Raw genomic sequence first — 24,520 nt, forward strand, 5'->3', positions numbered from 1 at the left:
AGGTTAGACTCCCTGTTATACACAGCATCCTTACCTGCTTCACAGACATCTCGCAATCATAAATAATGTTTTTGTAACTATTTGTTCCACGTCTGCCTTCCCCACTGTATGGTAGTCACGGCAAGCAGGGACCTTGCCTGGCTCACTCTGTCATTCCCAGTGTCTAACACAGCCCCTCACTCTTACTTAGGAGGTAAAAAACTGTGTACATATTTGCTGACTACTGAGGAATGAATGTAGTGAAGATGTATGTATACCCAGACATAAATGCAAATCACACATGTGTTAGGGAGTCTGCAATATGAAGTCCAGTCATGTCCAGCCAAGGAATTACTTCTGATTTCCTTAATACCTGAATACCTCCATCTAGACAACCAAGTCTAGCCTTTTCTCAGTTCTTAGTCATTCATTCTGCTTATTTTTAGAGCTGTCTTTTTATCATTCTAGTTCTGACTACCCCTATTCTAAGGCTAGGCTAAACTCTATCCTGGATTCATGAGCTTTTGGCCTGTAGCGTCTGAACGACTGGAGGCCTTTTCTGTCTTTATTTTTTCCTGGAAGTCTTCTAGTTTCTTCCTAGCTTCTTGCCTTCGCTGTCATCTTCATGTTTTCAAAATAAGCTGTTTTCCAGCTGTTCTCTCCAGTTTCCTTATCTACCCAATATCACATCACTTTTTACATGTACACCCAGAAGGTATCAGTAATCATAGAAGCTGTCCCACATCCAGGCACATTATGGGGTGCAGTACTCCACAGTGACTGTCTGATAGCCCAGATAACTTTGTCAGTCTTCTTACCATTCAGAAATATCAAGTTATGTTTAAAAAAATCTGTTTTTTTTATAAATATAAACTGATATTCTATGCCATAGAAATCCATGCAGAATCCGTAAATCCCTGAAGAATATTGATGTCAGCATATTTTTTATTCCTTAATTTAGTCAAAATCTTTAGAGGATTAATCAACTCCATTATAACTGAAAACACATCGATATATCCTCTGGGAAAACTTCTTTCACTTTTCAGGAATTAATATTTCTCTACAATTTCATGCACTGATATTCCAAAAATTTATGCTTTGTCTTTACAATATTTAACATATTTCTCCCAGTGTATTTTTCTTCCAAACATATTCTTACTCTGGCAGAATGTTTTCACTGTAGTTGTCTTATTTGCTGCCCTCTGTTGTCTACTGCATATACAAACAATTTTCTGTGTAAAAAAACATGCCCGAGTTTCTGTGTGGTGGGCATTTTTACTTCTATTTGCAATCTCCAAGTCTTAACTAAATAACTGTCCTCTGTTTTCATGTACTTTAAGATTCCCTGTTAAAGTTCTTCAAGTTTCTAGAGACGCACAGGCATTTTGTTCCCTTGTGCCTTTATTGTTTGAATTGCTTATAAGTTAGGAATAGAAACAAGCAGAAAAAAGGCGAATGTACCCAAGGCCTCTGGTGGCTAACTGCCCACTTGCCTGCCATCTGTTCCCATTCTCAGAGACTAGTACCATCACTGCTAATGGGAGGGTCAAGACAAATGAAGGCAAAGGTAGAAACTCATAAAATAGGTCCCCTCAACTTGTACAAAGCAAGGTCATGGTAGCTCCGAAGACACATCCAAACTCCCTGAGGCATCAAATTGCTGGACTGAGGGCTGTGAGGATCACGGTCTCAGGGAACATCTAGCTCAACTGGTATAACATAGTTCAAAAAGAAAATGTTCTACATTCTACTTTGGTGAGCAGCATCTGGGGTCTTAAAAGCCTGTGAGCAACCATCTAGGGTACTCCACAGGTCTCACCCCTTGAGGAGCAAGGAAGAATGAAGAAAACTAAAGACACAAGGGGAAGATTAGTCCAAAGGACTAATGGACCGCATCCACCACAGCCTCCACCAGACTGAGTCCAGTACAAATAGATGGTGCCTGGCTACCACCACTAACTGCTCTGACAGGGATCACAATAGAGGGTCCCAGACAGAGCTGGAGAAAAATATAGAACAAAATTCTAACTCAAAAAGAAAGACCAGACTTGCTGGCCTGACAGACTGGAGAAACCCTGAGAGCATGGCCCCTCGACACCCTTTCAGCTCAGTAATGAGGTCGTTCCTGAGGTTCACCCCTCAGCCAAAGATTGAACAGGCCCATGGAACAAAACAAAACTAAAGGGGCACGCCAGCCCAGGGGTAGGGACTGGAAGGCAGGAGGGAACAGGACAGCTGGTAATAGAGAACCCAGAGTTGAGAGGGGAGAGTGTTGACATGTCATGGTGTTGTTAACCAATGTCATACAACAATGTGTGTATTGACTGTTCGATGAGAAAGTAGTTTGTTCTGTAAACCTTCATCTAAAGTTCAATAAAAAAAAGTAAAAAAAACAAAAATGACTGGATAGCACCTAACAACAACAAAAAATAGGTCCCCTCAAATCACTTGAATTTTAATTAGAATACAGGACCCATGACTCCTGTCAATAGGAATTTTATCTTTGGTGGGATCTTTGTTTACAGCTCTCATACCTAGCATCCAGAGGAACAGAGAACACTGGTCTAGTGGGCCTTAGCTCTCCTGCCATTCAAATCCCCAGATCCTCGCCCACTTTGTACTCTAGTGTTTAACCTTTCCCGGTAGAAGAAGATCAATACAAATTCTTCATTGTTAAGAATCAATGGCTGTCCTGTGGCATCATTGCCATCTAGTCTTGCTGAGAAGTCCAGTAAATCTCTCCAGCTGCTTCTAAAGCTTGGTTTGTCGTCTTCAGTAGCTTTCATTTTTAATGCAGATCACTTTGGTTTCTGTTCCCCTGGGGGCTTGCAGATAAATCTTGGCAGACATGTTCAGGGTCTACAAATGAGATGCTGGAAAAGGGCCAGCCCACCCAGAATTTAGTTGTAATGGATGAGACACCCCCTTGGTTCCACTTAAAGACTGGACCATTCGTCTCAGTATTTATTGGTGATTAGATCATATAGTACCTGGGTGGGAAGTACCCAGGATGAAGTTCCTATGTAACAGAGGAGGCCAAACTGTCAGGCTGCAATGCAGCAGCATGCTGGCTGACTCAGCCTCTTTTGTAAATAAGCAGAAGTCTGAGACTTATTCTGTTCCTTCAAATGCATAATGACGAGAAACACCGGGTAGCTCAGATGCTATGGATCAAGAAAGCCTGGCAGGAAACCTCTCTGAGCTGCTTATTTACAAACCAAGTGAAAAATTCCGTGCCTGATTTTCTTTTATTAATAAATAAATAAATATATTATTGAAGAGTATTCTACTAAGGGCGATCTGTAAATATTTGATGGGAGTTAATGATCTTCTCCCACAGTCCTTTGCTCAAGCTCAACGTTTGACTGTATCTCACCCCAACCCCCGTGAACCTCAGGCTTCCTAGAGGCAATATCAGAACCCTGGTTTCCCTTTGCAGTAAACATGTGGGCTCCTTGGGGAACACAGAGTCCTTTTAATTTTGATTTCTCCTCTCTTTGATCAGTGGACTATGCCAATTACTACCAGGGCCTATGGGATTGCCGTGGTGACCAACCAGATGAACTGTCCTTCCAGCGAGGTGACCTCATCCGAATTCTGAGCAAGGTAAGGACGTAGAGTGTGGGGCTTGGATCAAAAGTTGATTTTTTCACTCTTGATGATATAGTCACCATAATCAAGCCTATTCCAACTCATATATTTCTCTTGTATGTATTACATGGTCCCTCAAACATAAATTCCTGTTTATTTATAATTGTTAGTGGAAAATTTGATTGAAAATTCAGATTCAGGAATCAATTTTCAAATTTAAAAATGCAATAGACATAATAATAAACCAAAAAAACCAAATTAATTGCCATTGAGTCAGTTCCAACTCATAGCAACCCTGTAGGACAGAGTAGAACTGTCCCATAAGGTTTCCAAGGCTGTAATCTTTCTCCCACAGCGTGGCTGGTGGGTTCAAACTGCCAACCTTCCAGTTAGCAGCTGAGTACTTAACCACTGCGCCACCAGGCCTTCTTAGACAAAATACTAAAACTATGCAAATAAAAAATTTGATCTTTTTTCAGAGTCTTTTGGTGCTTAAAGATCATCACTATACTCATAATTTATTACCGTACGATACTATTGAAGAAAATTCTGGCTAGATGAGCCACCTTCATATTTCATTTATAGATAAACAAGCTCGTAATGTAATTAGGAAGGAGCCCTAGTGGCACAGTGGTTAAATGGTCAGCTGTTAACCAAAAAGGTCAGCAGTTTGAACCCACCAGCCGCTCTGCGGGAGAAAGATGTCGCAGTCTGCTTCAGTAAAGAATACAGCCTTGGAAACTCAATGAGGCAGTTCTACTCTGTCCTGTAGGGTCAGTATGAGGAACTGACTTGAGGGCAGTGGGTTTTAATGTAATTATGTATGAGGGGAGGGGTCAGGGCTAGTTATCGCAATGGGTTTGAGCAGCCGCTGATAAGGCCAATTTAGTGAGTCCAGTCCCACATGGGCCAGCTAACTTTATTCTGTTCCTCAGTCACAGTTAACCCCTAACCTCAGCTAATCATTTCGCAAGTACTATTGCTGATCATAAAGAACTGGGTTAACAACAAAAAACAAAAAAAAAAAAAAAGAATGCATCATTGCATATGTCACTGATGTAAAGAAGATTCAGGAACCATGGGCTACTGTTTGATAGATCAGTGGCATCATCTTCGTAAAGAAACCCCGCACAAGTCTGTGTAAGCGAGCAAAGGTAATAGGTTCTAGCCCTGAAAGAAGCTATTAAAAAATTCTCTTTATGTGACCAATCAATACCTACAAACATGGTTTTGGAATAGGCACGATTTGTGCTTTAATTACTATGTGGATTGGTGGAAAAGAGTTCCGTAAAGCAAAACTGAAAACCCACTTGCTATTAACCCACTGTTTACCATTCATCTTTATTCTGTGAATGTTAGTGCCTTGACCAAGTGTTTGTCTTGGTTTGAAATACACCCTTAAGCTCCCTAGGGAAATAGGCCACGGCTCATCCAAGGTGCCTTTCAGTGGTTCCAAGGAGTCCCTTTTAAACAAGGTCTGAATTCAGACCCAGCCCTTAGAAAGTAAGCAGGAACCCTGCAGGTCCTGCTGAGTGAAATCACAACCTTCTAGTGATTTCTTCCAGATTCCTAACTCAACGCCACCCTAGTACCATTTCAGAGCAGTTCCAATCCACCAAAAAAAAATTGGAAGCAAAGAAGGGAGTGGACATTGGCCTGATTGGTATTTCAAATGCCCGAAAGCAAGGTTTGCTGTGTAATAGAATTTGTGTACATTACCACGCTGGCATTACAGGGGTAATCGAGTTATCCACTCAGGTGTGACCAGGCCTCTGTTTGCCCAGAGCCTGCAGGTGAACAAATTAACTGTTTACATTATCTGGAGGTGCCTGCAGCAGGAGGGGGGCCAGAACAGAGCCAGACTGTCTGCTGGCCTTCTCTCTCTGTCATGATTATTTTGTTTGTTTTGCATGTCTTTTGCCTTTGTAAATGGCTTCTCACTGGGGTTCCCTCTCCTCCAGTTAGAAGAGGCTGTGCTGTGACCTGCCTTGTAGTACAGAGCTGTCTGCAGTTACTACTGCCACTGTATTTTTAAGAGATCCCCCTCAAAAAAAATGGGGAACCTCCCTCACCTGTTTCTTTTAAATCAGCCCCTCTTTCCCTCCTCCACTGCCAAAAGCTCATGATTCAGAGTTTAACTCAGTGAGAATACCTTGCTGCCCTGGCTCCACTGGCTTCTTCATTCTTCTGGACGGTCCTTAGTCCGTTTTCATCTCCTGTATTGTCTAAGCACGTGTCTTCTCCCAAAAGCTATGCCTGCTGCCGCCCTTCTCCAGGTTACTAATCCCTGCAGCTCAACTGAAGTTTCCCTCATAAAGTTTCATTCCAGTTAACGTTGGCTTGGGGAGCATTTGAGATTGGTTTTACCTTTGTTATATTACCTAACTCAGTAAGAGTCCTTGGGCAGGAACGAACCTTAAAAGGCCACCCAATCCATTCCCTTGCCTCTAAGAAGCACAAATGAACCATTTCAGACAGATAGTAAAGGAGCTTCCACTATCATTCCCAGCCTTCCCTCTATTCAGAAATAAAGTCACTCCTACTCTCTGGAATTTTTCCTCAACAAAACCAAAACACTCACTCATTGCCCTTGCCATCGAGTTGGTTCTGACTCATAGCGACCCTTATAGGGCAGAGTAGAACTGCCATCATAGAGTTTCCAAGGAGCATCTGGTGGATTCAAAACGCTGACCTTTTGGTTAGCAGCCATAGCTCTTAACCACTTCCTAAATTCTTTCCATTTTAGCCCTTTCTTTTTTTGTTGGAGTCAGTTATACACAGCCTCTGCAGCCTGCCTTTCATGCCCGGAACAGACCTGAACCAAGTTGAGTTTAGTCCTAGAAAACTGCATTTTACTTTTTTCTCTGTCCAGTAGAACCTTGGTCAGGCAAGAAAGGCCTGCTGTTTAGGAACCTGGGAAAGTCCATTTTCCTGAGAAACAGAAGACAAAATGTAACTGTGTGCAGCTCAGCTTACCTGGACCTGTTGCCTCACCTATAAAATGAGGGGGTTATATTAGGTGGCCTCTAAGGTTCATCCTGCCTCACATATTCCAGTTCTAACCATGGTGAGCCTGATCCTGCAACACTGCCAAGGAAATTCCACACGCAGAGTTCAGCTCAATTACTTATTCAGATTAAAAAAAAAAAAATCCAGCCACCAACTTTTTTGTTTTTCATCCTCATAAATGCATCTGGCTTTCCCCTATCTCTTTGTCTGATAAAAGAAATATTCTGAAGAGGGAGGGCTGGAGGAAAGGAAGCACCCCCTGGATGGGGAGGTGGGGTGAGAGAAGCAGAGGAGGGGAAGGGATAACAGCTTTATTCTTGGGCTCCCGCTGCATCCTGCTGTTTCTTCATAGTTCCGCAAGTATAACCCAAGATTGAATCCTAGGGCCCAACTCAGGAGTCTTTTAGTCTTGTTGTCTTTGGGCAAGAATGATCCCAGAAAGAGAACTGTTGATCTTTTTTCAAAAAATTCTTCAGAGAGTGACTGGCTGGACAGGAAAGACGCTCCCCATAGATAACAAAAGGCTCCTCACCTGCTCTTAGGGAAGCAAATAGGTGCCGTTAACAGATGGTTATTTATGTGGCCCTGAGCAAAGCTGCTTAATCTTGCTAACTCTCAATTTCCTCGTCTGTACAAACCGGGATAATTTCTATTCATAGGTTGTTGTGATGCTTGTGTTAGAGAATTTGGGCATCTAAGAAATGTTAACTATGATGATATTCCCCTCCCTCCCACTAACAATAAAGTAAACCTTTTGGAACAGTGTTGACACATATTAGTTCAATAAATTATTGGCGAATTGAGAGAGAAAAAAGATGGTTTATATTGCCAAGGGCTCTTCATAGAATTGCTCGAAAGCACAAAAGGTTCTCACTTGGATATGGAAGTAGAGAGGCCCGCTAGAAATCCACCATGCCTTCTCGGGCCTGTGAGATTTCATCACTGATACCCAATACATTATTCAAACTTCTTATACAGAAAAAAACCAAACCCAGTGCTGTCGAGTCAATTCTGACTCATAGCGACCCTATAGGACAGAGTAGAACTGCCCCATAGAGTTTCCAAGGAGCACCTGGTGGATTCAAACTGCCGACCCTTTGGTTAGCAGCTGTAGCACTTAACCACTAGGCCACCAGGGTTTCCTTCTTGTACAGAGAAAGACCAAAGTCATGTACTCAAGCTCTGAGACAGTAACCAATGGCAGTCAGCAGAAGAACTCCCACCGACGTCCCCAGCACATCCCTACATCCCAGGCCCCATGCAGCTTCATGCCCACTTAATTCACTGAGTTTCAATTTGGGTCTTAATATATATTAAAGGGAAATTTTAATAACAAAGCAGATCTGTGCATTCAGCGGATGTTCCTTTTGGGCCCAAATATTTCTGAACAGCTTTTTCTGGTACAGGGACTAAGCTTCCCTTCCTCCTTGGTGCATGGATGCAGCTCAGGCCACGGCGGGGTGTTTAGCGCTCTTCAGTGGCTCCAGATTGTGGCGCTTGTGCAGGTCTCCTCATACGTAACCAATGGCTCCTGAGAGCCTGCCTCTCATAAATTACTTCACATGATGCCTGCGACCACCGCAGAATTCAAGTTTGAATAGAACAGGAAAAAGGTGTTTGAAAAGGCCTGTTCACTCAGCTGCATTTTAATTTCCTTTTCAATCTTGTCCCAATTAATTTCACAGAATTAATCTCACAGAAGCAAACTCGGCAGCATCGAGGCTGTGGTTTTAGTGTGGCGGTCGCTCTGCCTGAACATGAAATAGGAGCTAATATAAAAATCCATCTGCTGTGTTTGAAATACACGCCGGCTGCTGCTCAGTCCTGTCTGACATTCCAAATATCAACAGCGAGGGAAAGTGATTTGGGGGTTAGTGGCCATCAGTACTTGGCAGGGATCCAACAACAGGTATACTCCAAAAATCCATTCACCCTGGCCACCAGGCATGGCAGGGCAGATGCTGAATCACCCTCCATGTGATAGCATTGTACCCTGGCTTAGTTCCTTTTCTCTGAGGATCTCCAAGCCCCTTTGTGGACCAACATTTCTATAGGCATTTGTTGTAATGGCAGAAAGGGAGATGAGGAACCTCTATTTGGGTAAAACAAGTCACTAAGTCCCAGCTTTTAGAGTCATGACCCTGTCTTCCTGGCTGCAAGGTCTCTCACTAGGGAACATTGCCTACATTCTTTCTAAATAATAAAGGCGCTTGTTCTACTATGCAAGATAACTCTTAAATAAACGCCCATTAAAAAAATAAGCCTCCAGTTCCCGAAGTAATTTATGGTGGTAACATGAGCTGTCCAGCAGGTAAGAGTGAATTACAGAGAAAGAAAGAGAAACTCTTTCTCAATTGGCTAGAATGGAGACAAGGTCCCTGAATGAGGTCTTCTACTTAAAGTAAACTGAGGCAGTAGGATACATCTCTTGGGCTTGTGTTGTGTGCCTCATGAGTTACCCTTAGACACCTCTAAGGCCAGATCCAGCTACTTATTTCCATGGAAATCAGCCCTGGAGCAACAAGTTGGGCAGCCCCAGTTTCCAGAATGAGTACCCCCATAAAGTTTATACTTACGTGGTGGCTTAGCTGGAGTTGGGAGAGCATGGCCCAAACATGCCAGGCTTTGAGTTGCCTTCGCTGCTGGTGCACTAGACATGTAAAACAGGGAGCTTTATAGCCGAGGTCAAGTTGAACATATGATGCTGTCAGATGCCCGTGGCCTTCTATGGACAAGGATGGGCCAACTTTGTCATGAAAGGTGACCTTTAGCTTCCAGCACTGAGTTGGAGCTACTTAAATCCAGACTGGATGCTGGCTCCAAACCAGGGCTTTGAACAGGTTTATTTCAGTTTGAACCTCTGCTGAGGATTTGCATTTCCAAAAAGTTCCCAGGTGAGGATGCTAATGCTGCTGGTTAGGGCCCAATTCAGAGAACCACTAGTAAAGCAGTGGTTCTCAAAATTTATTACACATAAGAATCACCTGGGGATCTTGTTAAAATGTAGATTCTGATTCAGTATATCTGGGGTGGAAATGCTTATTCCCAGCAGGGGTTCCAACCAGAACTAACCAGTTCAAAGCCCAGCTCCAAACCCAGCTTCTGGTTATCTGAATACAACAGGCCTGTTCCCCACACACCTGAACTGTGCTAACATAACACAGTGGCTGTTATAATGGGATTTTAAAAACCCAGTATTCTCCACCTGCTCCCTCAAAGGGCTGCTTAAAGAATGTAGACCTTTCCCCTCCCTTGACCCCAACCTGTCCAAAAAAGATTTGTATGTTATAAAAATTATCTGAATGCAGCAATACTTCCTCTTTTAAGTGTGCTCAGTTGAATGTGACAACAACCCTCATAAAAACAGATAATTCCTTCAATTGCTTTAAACGAAGGATTTTTTTTTTTTTTTTAATTTCAGGGCTCTGAGGGAAAGGAGGTGTTTGGTGACATCTAGTGTCCATTTAGGACTTCCTCAGGCACCATGCCCTCTGCTTGGCTGAGTGGGGGATGGGCGAGAGGATGTATCAGAGATAATTTGGGGTAGTAAGTGGGGAGAATATAGACCTGGGGCACAGGCTGCCTGAACAGTGTGATGAAACTGATCAATGCCTGTCAAAAAGCTATTATTCACCTCTGACCCAGTCAAAGGAGGGTGAAGGGGATACCACTGGAAAATATCTTTCCTTATTTATGATGTACGAAAGAGAAGCAGAAGCTGTCCCCACTACCCCATTTCATGTTAACAAGCAGGTCAGCACTGTGCTGTGATGACGAAGATGATGATGATGATGGTGTTTTCTCATTAAAAACCCCTATGGGAGGCTATAGAGTTAGGAGGATGGGAATGGGATTTGGGGTCAGCTGGAAGGCAACGGTCATACACCGGTCAAATTCAGTAGTGGCCATTCCTTTCCCCCAGACAGGAACCAATCGTCTAGAACAAACCCTGGCAGCCTCATTCCTTCCAGGTAATTTTTATAAATGAGGGGACACCCATTCCAAGAGAGGACAAAAGGGAGAGTGTGTATGCTGTGTGTATATGTGTGTGCATATGCATGCATGTAAACCTGCTGACAAGAGGCCCAGTTGCACATCAGCCTTACCCTCCAAGCCTTAGTCATTTATTATAAAACTCACTTTCAAAACAGAGAACAAAACTGGCATTTTCTCTTTAATTTTCTTACTCCTAAACTGTTGTCCTGGACAGGACCTTTGGCTTTACACACACACACACACCACTCCGGATGGAAAGTCCCAGGCCAGAGAATTAACTACGACACCCAGACAGAAGTATTTACCTAGAACCACAAAAGCAATGTTCAGAATCACCCAATGCTTTATAAACTCCAGTATAAAAAATTCCAGCCATTTATTTTGCAGTGAATTTATAACAAATGCTGTTAAAGCCTTCGTCTTTTGACAGAGGTAATAATAAATTCACTGTTAAAGATGGTAGTTTAATTCCTTATACCTCCAATACTGCCCAGAATAAACCATATTCATCACTGAGTAATTTTTTACCACATAAATCTTTAAAACTAACCGGTGAAGGCTGTTGAGACGGAAATATTGTGAATTTATTAGATATGCCCATGTAGCATTGGATTCAGAGGTTTCCATTCGAATATATTATGGGGAAAATTTGTGTCTTTAACTGTGACGCTCCCTCCATTTCCCACTGCCAGTATTTTAACCAGCAGCTCCTCCAGAGTCAACTGCACATTTATTAGACAGATTTAGTAATAAACTCCTCACTAATCTGCCAAAGAGGCCCGATGACATTTTGGTGAGGTGCCCTATTTAAGAGGAGTCACAGAAGCTTTGTTTCCGTGTAATTATTTTCTCAAAAGGAATCTAGCCTTCTCAACCTTTGTCTGCAGCGTTTCTTGGTGGTGTATGGATTCAGCTGTATGACCCAACTAGCAAAATACTGAAGCAAATTATAACCTCAGTGCAGACCTCCGGGACAGTAACTTCTGTGCCGCTTATAGGACTAGTTAAGGGATGTGTGCGGTAATTGTTTAGAACACAGAAACACTAGAATTAGCAGATATTGCCAGATGTATGGTGCTTAAAGCTAACAGAAAGATTGTATTGATTCTCAAACTAGAAATACTAGACAGACTTGCTATTTAAAAACTTTTATTTTGACCTAGGACACATTCAAGATACAATTAAACCCTAGATTTGACCAAAAATCCTTTTACTCTACCATACAAATTTTGAGTGAAAATCTGTGCCTGATAGATGTGAACATTCTGAACCTTTCTCGTGATTCGCTGGTGAAGTGACATTTAAACTAACCAATTGGTTATATCAAATTATAATGCTCTCTCCAGTTTCATTAAGGAAACATTAATGTTGCTGGAATGAAAAAAAATTATTTTTTCTTTGAGATGCAGAAATGCACGTCATGTTTTTAGCAAAGAGACTCGGCAGTTTCTCTGTTCCCCGCAATATTCTGTATTTGGAAAGAGTTCCAAATGCTGAAAACTTCCAGTGAGCATCATGAACTTGAAGTTGTTTTTTGTTTTTGTTTTTTTTTAATTAAATTAAATAGGTTTCTAACTGTTAAACAAAGGAGAAAAATCTCCTGGCAGTGCAAGACTGCAGCCCATCAGAATAATAGTTAAAAGACAGAACCCGGCTAGAAAGATAAGCATAATACCAGCAATTAATATTCAGCATTTCACATTATAGTCAAGAGGATGTGTTTTTCTTTGTGATGTGGCTCATAAGCTAAGAGTGTTGGGAGCCAGACTCTGAGCTCTGTCTTCCTTTTGTGCATAAGGATTAAGAAGAAAAAAAACAGCGGCAACCACCCTGCTCCATCTGTAAATGAACAAACGTCTTGATTTTATAGTGATTTGCTTTGTAAAACTGAGGAATGAAACAAAAATTACTGGATGCCTAAGTAACACTTTAATTCTGAATTCATTTACGCTGTAGCTATGTAGTTGTCACAAACCATAATGCAGTATTTAATTAAAATAACAGAAGTGCATCTAGATATGTCCTGGGATAGCTATACCAAATCACAGTCTATGCCATCTGTATTTTATTTATGAAATGGTAGATTCTAAGGTGCAGCTAAGCTGATACAAAAGCATAAGCATTTTAGACCTGCATTTTTATAAATGCTACTCTCCCCCCCCCCACCCCCCAGCCGCACGTCTTTAAATTGTTCCTGTTCTGCAGGAGGGGTTTTGGTGGGACTGTTTTGATATTGACAAAGATCTCTCTTTCCTAACTGTTGACCTCCTAAGTCTCTGGCTGTGAAATCCCCAGTCTGTTGTCATGGAAAGGCTCGTGAGGTTTCACAGGAGCCCCAGCAAACAGGAGTCCCGTCTCAGGCAGAACTTGGACGTGGATTCCAGGAGGGTAGAAAAAAGCAAACCTTTTGAGGCTCTGTGCCTGTTCCCACACAGTCTTCCCTGGCACCTTTTTTCCCACCTATAAATACCCGTTATAGTTTACACGCTTGCTTGCTCTACTTTGTGGCTGTTCACAGGCAGACCTACTGCTCCTTCTCATAAACGCATAGCATCTATCTTGCACGCACCCACCATCTATCTCCTCGTTCACATCGGCTGTCCCATCCACCTCCTTGTCTGCAGAATTATGTTCAGAAAGGTCCCGATTTATAGGAAATAAATAATGAAAATGGAACGGACTAGGAAAGATAATCGAAACATTCAAATTGTTATTTTTCACTCTACTCTCCACAAACAGAGCATCTATAAACACCTAGAAAAGGTGTTGACTGATTCCTAAAAAGCAATGCCTCCTAGAACACTCGGACAGAGCAGGTCTCTGCGTTGTGTCTTTCCTGTTCCTTGTTCCCTGCTTTTTGATGCTCCAAGATCTCGCCATCTTTAAATGGCAAATGATGTCGTGTTATTATTTTAATTTGTTCTGCTTCTTTTTTATCCTGTCTATAATTACAAATTTTTGTCATCATTTACCTTTATTAAATAATCCTGAGAATCATAAAACAGAAACCATAATTGCAATCACCTTTTTAAAGGAAACAGCCCTTGCAGTTACTGTATAAAGATATTCTGAGAATGGTGATCACTGGAACACAGCCCGATCCAGCAGCAAGGGTCTTTTGGAGAGAGGGTTTCTTATACACACTTGTAATTATTTCAGCCCCTTTCACAGGTCACGTAAAAAGTTAATTTCAATCGCTGCTAATTTCCGTCCAACAAGAGTGCAGTACTTTAAACCACCCAAAATAATTGGATTCAAAACAAATTTAGGAAATTGAGTGTGTTAGAAAGCAAATAAAAATATCCTTTTGGTGAGGAGGAGGGTGAAAGTAGTAAAAATGGCCTTTTTTTTTTTCTTATTCTTTCTTTCCCCTTCACAACTTTGCCATTAAAGTTGCACCTACAGCTAGAAGTTTGTCCGTGAAAAATGGTCATTTTGTTTCTCTGCTCAAAGAATGTTATTAAAATGCTAATTTAAAAGAAAAAGGAGTTAAATATCTAGCGATGGTGCATTCTAATTGCAAGCATAATGAGCTCTCTAAATGTGCGTGCCCCTGACACACACAGAGCATAAACAGCGGTAAACAGATCATTAGTACCCGCGTTCATTTATTCTGGTGACCTTACCATGACCCCACCGAGGGTAGGGTGAAAAGCAGGTGGATCTGGCTGTGACACCCCCTAGAGGGATCCAGGAAATGAAGCTATAAGCGGTTGTCATGGAAACGCCTATGTGTGCAGATGATGTAACACACTGACAGGCTGTAGGGCTCCGCGACTGGGACGTTGCCTTTCCCTCGCTGGAACAATCCTGAGGATTAAATTATTCATTTCTTTAATTCACAAAGCAAAAGGAATCCTAATTTTCTTGGTGATGTGCAACTCTCTTCAATTTGTCTAGGGTCTGGAACGTGGTGACTTGTCATCCCCTCTTTTTCTGAAACCTACCCCAGCTTCCCACAGTCCAGCCACAAACCGCTGAATCTGGCCAAATCAACTGGGAAAAGGCCATGGAAATCTGACACCCAACATTCGTACTTAAAGAGAGAAAATACAAGGTTCTAAGTTAAAATTAATAATAAACAGTGTCCCTTTCTGAAAAGGACATGTAGCCTAGGGACTAAATGGTATACCTGTTCTGAGTAAAATGGCTTTGTTTAGAGCAGGACAGGGTCAGGGCTCAGCCTGGGAACTACCAAGCCGACACCCGATGCAGAGAGCATGAGACAGACAGGCATCAGCCCCGAATGAACACATCACCCCAGCAAGGTGCAGGAAAAAAGAGATAAGAGAAAACAAGCATCTGCTCACCCCCTCCCATGTCCAGTTGAGAGAATCGAGATTAATAAAAATAATTCTTTGGAGAATGATTCCACTCTATCCTACCCTGTTTTGCACGAGACAACCTCAATAACCTTACGGCAACAGTAGAATAACTTTTCTTCTTTTTTAAAAGGAAGCAGAAAAGACGATCTCTGGAAATTATTTTAAAATAAAAAATATCCCGGCCTGCGCCTCCCCCACCCCCTCCCCGTTGCACTTTAGATGAACCTGTGATATTGTAGCAATGGCCCTTGAAGTGCAGTGGGGAGGTGATTTAGGAGAATATTAAAGGCAATGTGGAGATTCAAGGCGCCTCTCTCAGGGAGATCTGGAGAAATACGCAGCACAGATGGGCTGAGCAGATTAAACATTTCCGTCACATTGTTTCCAAATTGTGTTGTGGTGCCTGAGGCTGGTACTGCGGTCAGAGCAAAACAGAGCTGTGCAGAGCTGCGAGCTGCGCAGTTTATGGAATACATATTAATACGTCGGTCTCACATGGTATCACAATCCTATCAACTCCGAAATGGTGCTGTCTCTATTGTTCCTGAATTCTGCACTTGGCACCTTGTTTTCTCCCATTTGCAGAGTGTTTATCTTCCCTATTAGCCTTTCTCTCCTCTTTAGGTAAAGTTTAAGTTGCGTATTTCTTTCTCCTTTCTTTCCTTACAGCCCTGTTTCGCCTTCCCTCTTACTTTCACACCTTATGATTTTTCTGTCTCGTATACTTGCACATCTGCTCTGTGTTTTGCACGCATTTCAGTCACCAGCAGCAGCCAGTTTGTGCAAGGGCCCTGCACACTCCCTGGCCTTGACTTCATCCATGCACACCCTATTCAGGACGTAAGCCTCAGACTTAAGAGCGAACGTTTGCGGCCCTCACACTCAAATGCTTTCAGGCCCTTGTTTAGCTGACATATTCCTCTTATCCTCATAACATTCACCACTTACCTGGGGGTGTGCTTTGTACAGTTGTCGTCAGACACCCACAACTGCTTTCGCTGACCACCCAGCCTTTTCCTGACCCCTTTCTTAGACTCACATCCTTCCCTGAATCCAAGCCCATCAAACTCCAGGTTAGCAGTTTCCCTGAAATGCAACAATAAATAAAAATGATTTAATTGATGCAAATTTCACAATTCATTTTATTGTGGTTTATAGACCAAAACTCTGAATTTATGGGAAAAGAGAAAAATGATTGCCAAGAACTTAGGACAAGGTGTAAAACAACCTGGAGAGGCTGCCAAGCTATCCAAGTTTTCAGCCAAGCACTGAGCTCCAATCCTTTAACAGGTTCTAACATCACCAATCCACCACTCACCCAATTGACCATTTCCTCTCTCCCTTTGGAGAACCTCTGCATAAAATCATTTGTGCTAAAAACAACTGGTACCTGTTTGGTGAGCAATTCCTGTTCCCAGCCTTGTTTTTCTCAGCAATTGGAGGGGTGCTGAGTTGGAGCTCTCAATTTACTTAATAACTTATGATATCCTAAGAAAGCATTACATTTCCAAAGCTGGATTTTAGGGGTAGAGAATTTGTGGGCCAATCCAGAATAAAAAATAGAATGTTTTTGGCTGACCATGGACTAGTACAGTCTACTCTGCTCAGGAATTCAAATTACTAATAATAATGTATGATGCACAAACACTAATAAAAGAAATAAGCAATCTTAAAACCAATAATTCTGTGATTGATTAGCGTTTCCCATACATATATCAAGCATTTATTGATCTTCTGTGTTAGGAGCTGATTGATTGTTCTCTTGAAGAGAAATCCTCTTGTTTACAAGCATTGATGTAGTGAACTTTGATGGTTAAAAGAACAAAAGTATGAGATGTTTTCTGAGCATCTTGCTCCATGGAGGCTTATAAAAGCCCAATTCAGTATGAAAAGAGAACGTTTCCATTAGGAACATTCTCAGGAACCAACAGTGTCAAGCAGCTTGCTCCAAAAACTGTCATATGGATTTGAACAGAAGTTATAAGAAGATACCAAACTTTTAAGGCACAGTTAAAGAGGTGGTGTTTTGGAAGAGATAAGCAAGCTCAGTCAGCCTATCAAGAAAGGAACATACTCTGCAGCTGGAGTGTTGAAGCCTAGGAAAATCAGTGTGGAAGGATGGAGGATTCTTAAATTTTCTTTTACTGTATTTAAGGGGAAAAAAGGGCACAGAGACACTGGGCCCAAGAGCCGATCCAGGTGGAAAAAACCTCTGTATTTTCACTCTAGAGCACTAGTTTGTAAATGGCAGGGAGTCACAGAACCCTTCAAGAATCTGATGAACAGCCTTGACCTCACCTCACCCCGGGGACAGACACATGCACATGTGCACACAAATTTTACACCAAGTCCAAGGAATTCAAAGATCCCTTAAAGTCCACCCATAGAGAGGCCAGGGTTCACAGACTCCAGCTTAAGAATCTGTGCCCTAGAGGGTGATGAGTTCCTTTTGTTGGAACAGCCTAGGATTCACTGAGCCTAGAAATTGGATTTTCATCCCAAGACAGGATGGTCATTCCAGGTCATGTCTGTGCTACTCCAGGGGAGCCATGGAAGAGCCTAGACAAATAGGAACCAGCAGGGAAGAGAGAAATTAAAATGTAGCAATCATGGAGTAGGGGTATTTAATCTCTTTTAAGGCTTATCATAGGCGCCTGCTGGTCCCCCCCCACCCCAATATCCCCTGACACCTACTGACAGGGTATTTGCAGCACCACACAGGGACTCAGAGCCTTGTGACAGGAGGAGCACTGAGGAGGTCCATGATAGTCTTGAAAGCATAAACAGCAATAGGGAGACCACTTGAGGCAGAGTCAAGCTGTGCGACATGCCCGTGGTTGGTGGCCATACTGCTTTTTGTTTATAGAATTTGCTGTTCTTTTTATGGCAGGTTTGGTAGGGTTTGTTTGGTTTTTCTTTTTTTTTTTTTCTTGTTGATGGAGATTAGAGGCATAAATCCTTTTATGGCAGTGTGCAATCCCCCATAAACACTTTTGATTGTTGCTGATGGTGAGAGCTGCATCTATTTCAGGTTCACTGGAGGCTCTGTTCCTCCAGACCAATAGCTTCAACTAGAAAATGGAGGCCAAATAACCAGTCTTCACTTTAAAACTCTGTCATTTTGGGGGTTCAAGGAGGTGGGCAAGGTTGGTGTTGAGAGAAACAGATATTTATTCAAGCCTAGAAACATCCATGATGAGAACAAGCCACATGTTGTACTACCTTCAAGTGAGAAGCTTTTAGAAAGGCCTTGCGGCAAGAAGCAAGCACTGATGTGAAAGGATTCAGTTTTTTTGTTGTCATTGTTTAATAGATCTTTATATTCTTATCTAGAGCATCTGTAATCAACAGTTTTGTATAACATCTTAGCTTTACCTGTCCATACACAGAGTACATAGAATTACCAAGTGGAGTGCGTGTTATAAGTCTGTTGCCCTAACGTTGTCACTTGTAGGTGTATATACCAACCTTGATGGTAGATCCCCTTCCACACTGAGGACTTCAAGTCTCTTTGGAGCCTCTCAGCATATTCCCAGTCTTTCCAAACATCTGGGCACAAAGAAGTCAGACTTCGTTGAAAACATTGATCTCAGGAATTTGGTTCTGTCTGCCATCCTAAAACTAAAATCCAAGAATCAGCAACTTAATAAAAATGCAGTAAATTAGCACCTCTAGACAAGAGCAGAGTTCATTCAGAGCTGGGGTCTGCCTGGCTGAGCCAGTACTCTCTCCATTTTAATAGTTTAATAAAAATTAGCATAATTAACGAACATCTGTATGATCCAGAGTGGTGCAATTTGGCACTTGGAAACGAGGGCTTAAACATGATTGCTGTGAGTTTAATGTTGTTTTAATTCTTTTTGGCACTGTGCAGTGAAATAAACGTTTGGTGGTGATAGTTCTCGGCCGGATCTCATTTGCATTTTTCTCCCTTTGATTATGAGCAATTGTGGACTCCCCAGCAATTCATCAAAGTAGAAATTATTTTAAAATACCTAGTGGTGTTCAGACTGGGCTGGAGCAATGCATGGCGGGGGTGGTAGTGGGAAAGAAGGCTAGAAATTTTCCATTCAGGCTTTAAACATCTCAGCCCTGCAGCCCTTTTTGGGTATCCAGCCAAGGAATAAAGTCTGGAAAAGATAGTCTGATCATAGGACTCGTAGGTGCTTTGATTAAGCTCCCAGGCTCCCACAGCAGGATGCATATGGTCTCTGAGACTGTGCCATCCTCCTCACACTTCTGCCTGCTCTTTTGTTTTGAAGGGCAGAGAGTTGATTCCACTAATATCAGTTCTTACCACCGTGGCGAGGCTACTACATCTGCAATCGGCAGGGTCAATGCTCCCCTCAAGCAAGAGCAAACTGACTGGGAGCCCGGCCTTTGCAGGTGTCCTGCTGAGCTTCATCTGCTTCCTGTTTGCACCCTCTTCAAGTTGGCAGAAAGCACTTCCCAAGGCTTTGCCCCTACTCTTGGCATTAAGGCTCAAGGGAGGTGCTGTGAAGAGTAAGTCAAAGTCATGACCTTAAACAGTCCCCAGGGAAAAAATGCCCTATCCGGGCCCCTGCAGGTAGTAAAGATGACAGCATCTGGCAGGCAGAAGACCTCACTTCACACATGTTTAAGCAGGTTGACTTTGATCAAAAACTGTCAGACAACATTGTACCCACCCTCTGCCTGTGAAAATAGCAGAAAAGCTGAAGCTAGTTTTATGAGTAACAGTGGAAAAGGAAGGTAGAGTGTGCATTTCCCCTTCACAGCAAGGCCCTGTAGACATTCCAGCTAGGTGGTAAGCGGAAGACAACACTGTAAGAAAACTTAAGGCAGAAACTACCTTAACTTCTTAACTTCAGTATTAGAAAACAGACAACATAACTTGTACCAAGGGGAGCTTAAAAACATCCTGACAAGCTTCGGCTAATGAACTCTGGTAACTTCTATAATGCAGTGCAGAGTGGCAGAGAAAGCTGGCCTGGAAAGGGAGAAAGTGAGAAGGTAAGTGTAGGAGAGAGAAGGGGAGAGGTAGTGAACACATACGTTTGTGTAAGATTGATTTTAAAAAGACAGTTCCCAGGTTCTTTAAGGATCAACTCAGTAGTCTCACTTCTTATGGCATTTGAGACTCACTTCATGGTATTTAGGGAGCCATTTGAGAAGACTGTCTCCAAAGGCGGTTGCTCTCTTCCTGCCACAACCAGTTCAGTCACCAAGGGGATATCTTGTAACTAAATCTGCTCAACTGAGAGTACTAATCCCCACTGCTCCCTTCATTTCTTCATAAACGCATTTAAAGTATGTATTTGGCCCCACTCTTTGCTGAGTACCTTGCTCAGTGCTGTGAATACAACACCAAACAAAACCAGCCAGGTCTCAGCCCTCACAGAACTTTCCGTCTAGTGATTGACTCTGAGATGAAGGCACACAGATACAAGGCAGCAGGACGAGCATGTTTCCAGGAAGCATAGGTTGTTGTGGACCACATAGCCGGGGCTCCCCCCCCCCGGGTAGAGAGTGTAAAGGAGAGGTTCCAAAGAGCAAGGGACTCAGAAATTGAGATCTGAAGGCTGCTTAGGAGCGAGTCCCACAAAGGGGAGGGGGGAAGAAAAGGCTAAACAGGCGACGGAAAAGTTCCAAGGTGAGAGAACCTGTGGGCCATGGGAGTAGCTGGGAGAAGTTCTGTTTTACTGAAGGTAGCGCTGAGGTTAGGGGGTGAGTGACAATGCGGGGCTATGGCTGGGGCCAGGTCACACATGGCTGTGTACACCAGTTTCAAGCAGAGAAACATTATCGATGTGCATTGTAGAAAGATTCTGGCTGCAGAATGGAGAATAGATTGGAGGGGAACAAAAAATAGAGACATAGAGACCAATTAGGAGGTTGTTTCTGTAGTCCTCATGGAGATGACGATGACATAACCCTAAGGCATTAGCAATGGGAATGGTAGGTAGATTCCAGTAATATTTTGGAGAAAGAATAGTAAGACTCAGGAATCGACTGGAAGAGGGAGGTGAAATCAGGAATAACTCCTGGGTTTCTGGCTTGGGTAACTGAATACATAGCGGTACCAGTCACTGAGGTAGTAAACACAGGAGATGAAGATTACTTGGGAGTCAGAGTCGGGGTGGTTGCAGGATAATGGGTTAAATTTAGGACATACTGTGTCACACAGCTAATTGGTGGTACCATCAGAAATTCCCCACATGTACTTGGATAGGGTCCAACACTTAGATGAGAGATCTGGGCTGGAGCTATGATTGTGAGTTATTAACAGAGATGGTGGGTGAGCCACAGAGGCGCATAAGGTTGCTCAAGGAAAAGTACACCAAACCAGGAGAGAAGTGGGTCAGGACAGAACCCTAGAAAACAACCACATTGGAAGGAGGAATAGCAGAAGAGGAGCCTGCAAAGGAGAATGAGGAGAAGCAACCAGAGAGGTAGGAGGCAAACCAAAGTAAATTATCGTAGAAACTAAGAAAATATCTTAAGAACAGTCAATGGTGCCAGTACTGCTGGGAGATCAAGTAAGTTAAGGTCTGAGAAGTTGAATTTGAGCAATAAGGAGACCGTGGAGAGAGAGCTTCGGCAGAGTGATGGAAGCAGAAGCCCCAGCAGAGCGTCTGGAAGAGTGAAAGAAAGACATTGGAGCAATAAGTGTAGTAAGTTTGACTGCAATGTTAGAAATCGGCATGAACTAGTAGAAATGGGAAGCAGACATGCAATGGTTTTTTTTTTTTTTTTTTTTAGGTTTTAGAAATTTATCTTTTTTTCTTTTTAAATAACGTTTTATTGTGTTTTCAGTGAAGGTTTACATAACAATTTAGGTTCCCACTCAACAATTTCTACACAAATTATTCAGTGACATTGGTGACATTCTTCAAAATGCATGAACATTCTCATTACTTCCGTTCTGGTTGTTCCATTTTGAAGTAGAGATTATTTAACTGTTGTTTTCAAAGATGAAAGGAACTTGAACGCATTTCAGTAGTCACACGAGGAGCATTTACACTGGAGGCAGAGGGTAGATTCCACAGAACCTCCTCTCTAAGAAACGGGGAGGGTTACAAGTACATGTTGTGAGCGACAGTCTTAAATCATCCCCCCCCCCCATTAAAAGGAAAGACGTTTCCTGCTTTGGTGACTGGATGTTGTCAGATTTGATGGCTTCTCTTTTCTCTTTGAAGTTAGAGAAGAGGTCACCTGCTGAGAGGAAGGACAGAGGCAGAGTAGAAGGAGGGGAGATCACAATACATCACCTAATGCTAGAGACACTGAATTTTAGGCATTACCAGTTTTATGCGCTGTACAACTCAGCAGCCAGATGGGCAGAAAGCAGAGTCAGCTCCAGGGGACCCCAAATCCAGTTGAATTGGAATATGAGATATTTCCTGTTCTTAAAGTTTCATCCTAAATTTTACATCCTTCAAAAGAAAACATTTCCTGGTCCTTTCAGGAATAGTCCTACAATATTCAGTAACTGCTGTACTTTTGAGAAGCTCTTCTGATTCCAGGGAGCACCATCTTCAACCTTGTAGTATCACCTCTTCTTTTAAACCCTCTCCACCCCTTTCTTGTTTGCTCCTCCCTTATATCACTTACATTCTGCCTTTTATTTTCATTATTGACATACCTCTCAATCTCCCATCTCTTCCAAAGGAGGAATCCAATGTTTAGAGCACCTACTATGTATCAGGCACCTTTCACTGGTATCACTTATCTCCCCATAACGTAGGGAAGGGATGATATTATCCCTGCTCTTACAGATAAGGAAGTTAAAGCTAGGAGAACTTAAGGTCACACAGCTACTAAATGACCGAGCAGGGATTAGATCCCAGTCTGTCTGACTGCAGAGCTCATTACTCTATGCTTTAAGTTCCCTGGAAGTAAGCAGTGTTCATCATTACGTATCTCATGGGAAACTCAAACAGCACTTTGCAAAAAGATGCCTGGTAAATATTATTGATTTGAACTATGACCCAACCACCTCCTCTCCCCAGATATCTTTAGTGTTCTGGCATTTTAGGGTGCACCCAACTTTCTTTGAAGTGGCCATGAGACTCTGCTTGGTAAAAGAAATCCTCCTTAGGTTCAGCAATGACATCAAATGTTTACTCTGCATGTGTTAAGTTTACAGTACAGACAGGAAGATGACAAAATGAAAGCAGAGTTTGCTTTCCTCCTCTAGATGATTTTTTTTATTTAATAATTGCATCAGAGGTGTTAACAATTCATACCCTTAGTGCCAAACAAAGAAACCACCCACCTGAATCTGCCATGTGACCACTATAAAAGATTAACAGAAGCATGACCAAATCCCAACTGAACCCATCCTCTTTAATTTTGCAGGAATATAACATGTATGGCTGGTGGGTAGGAGAACTGAACAGCCTCGTTGGGATTGTTCCAAAGGAGTATCTCACCACTGCCTTTGAATTGGAAGAAAGATGAAGCCCAGGTATCACAACCATTGTCAATGGAATGCTGCTAGTTAAGTGGAATTTGTTGGCCATGCCTTTGTTTCTCTATGGAAGATGAGAATTACCAGTGAAGTAGCTTTTTTTCACTTCCAAAAGTAATGCTGATGATTCACCATTGAAAGAAAATGAGTCTGGGACTGTTTTTCCTAAATTGGGAGACTGTGTTGGTTAGGATTAGGTTCAACCACAAGTGACAGAAAACTCAAAGTAAGTGACTAAATTAACATAGAAATTTATTTTTCTCTTCTGTAAAAGTCTGGAGGTGAGTAGCCCAAGACATCTAGGTACCTTCTCTCTTGTTGTTCCACTGTGTGTGGCCAGCATTCCCAAGGTCACCACATAGCCCAAGATAGATGGTTCAGCTCCAGCTATTATGTCTGTATCCTACCCAGCAGGAAAAATAAACTGAAAGAAGATGGGCACACCTTCCCCTTCCTTTAAGGGCACTTCACAAATGCACATACCAGTTTCACTTATAACCCACTGGCCAGAAATCACACACACAGATACACCAAGCTGCAAAGAAAACTTTATTCAAGGTAGCCATGAGTCTAGCTTAAAAGTAGGAGTAGGGGGTCATTATTATATAAAAGGGGGAAATGGATATTGGGGGATAACTAGGAATCTTTGTCACAGGATGGATCTGAGTTTCCGTATCCCAGCTCTCAAACCCAGGGCACCATTTCCCCATGTATTTCAATATGACTGGCCAAGATAGGAATCTAGTATGAGGCCATGGAACATACCAAATTAACTTTTAAGCAATAAAGAATATGACTCAAGCTTTATGTGCCATAAACAGTGTGGGAGTGCTTGGTTTGGGTGGGGTAACAATGGGAGTCACTTTTGTGCAGAGTGGGTTTTGTTCAGGATTAGAATGGTGATGAAGGGTACCCAAGGCTAGTTTGATGTCACTAGCTCCATCTTCTAGCCTGAAATGGGAGCAGCCTTTATTGCTGGGGTGAAGGATGACATCAGTGTGACAATGACACAAACTGTCCTTCCATACCAGGGCCCACTCTAGTGTGCAGTGGCAGCTGAGTGAATTCATTTAGGAAAATACATAAGGATAGATCTTATTCTCCAATGCCTTTGTCCAACCATAAGGCACCAGCTCAGGCCTGTCACTCAAGGTTTGACTTTATGTGC

General features: G+C 42.5%; 1 protein-coding gene across 1 annotated transcript in view; it reads left to right on the forward strand.

Moving 5' to 3' along the window:
* Positions 1 to 24,520, forward strand: part of SKAP1 (src kinase associated phosphoprotein 1) — a 298,649-nt gene that overhangs the window by 272,991 nt on the left and 1,138 nt on the right. Inside the window, exons 11-12 of the mRNA XM_049861482.1 lie at positions 3,485 to 3,585; positions 23,241 to 23,349. Of these exons, the coding sequence (XP_049717439.1) occupies positions 3,485 to 3,585; positions 23,241 to 23,342 (203 nt within the window). The 3' untranslated portion in view covers positions 23,343 to 23,349. The remainder of the gene's footprint in view (positions 1 to 3,484; positions 3,586 to 23,240; positions 23,350 to 24,520) is intronic.

This window comes from Elephas maximus, chromosome 19 (genome assembly GCF_024166365.1).
Source record: "Elephas maximus indicus isolate mEleMax1 chromosome 19, mEleMax1 primary haplotype, whole genome shotgun sequence".
Classification (NCBI taxonomy): Eukaryota; Metazoa; Chordata; class Mammalia; order Proboscidea; family Elephantidae; genus Elephas; species Elephas maximus.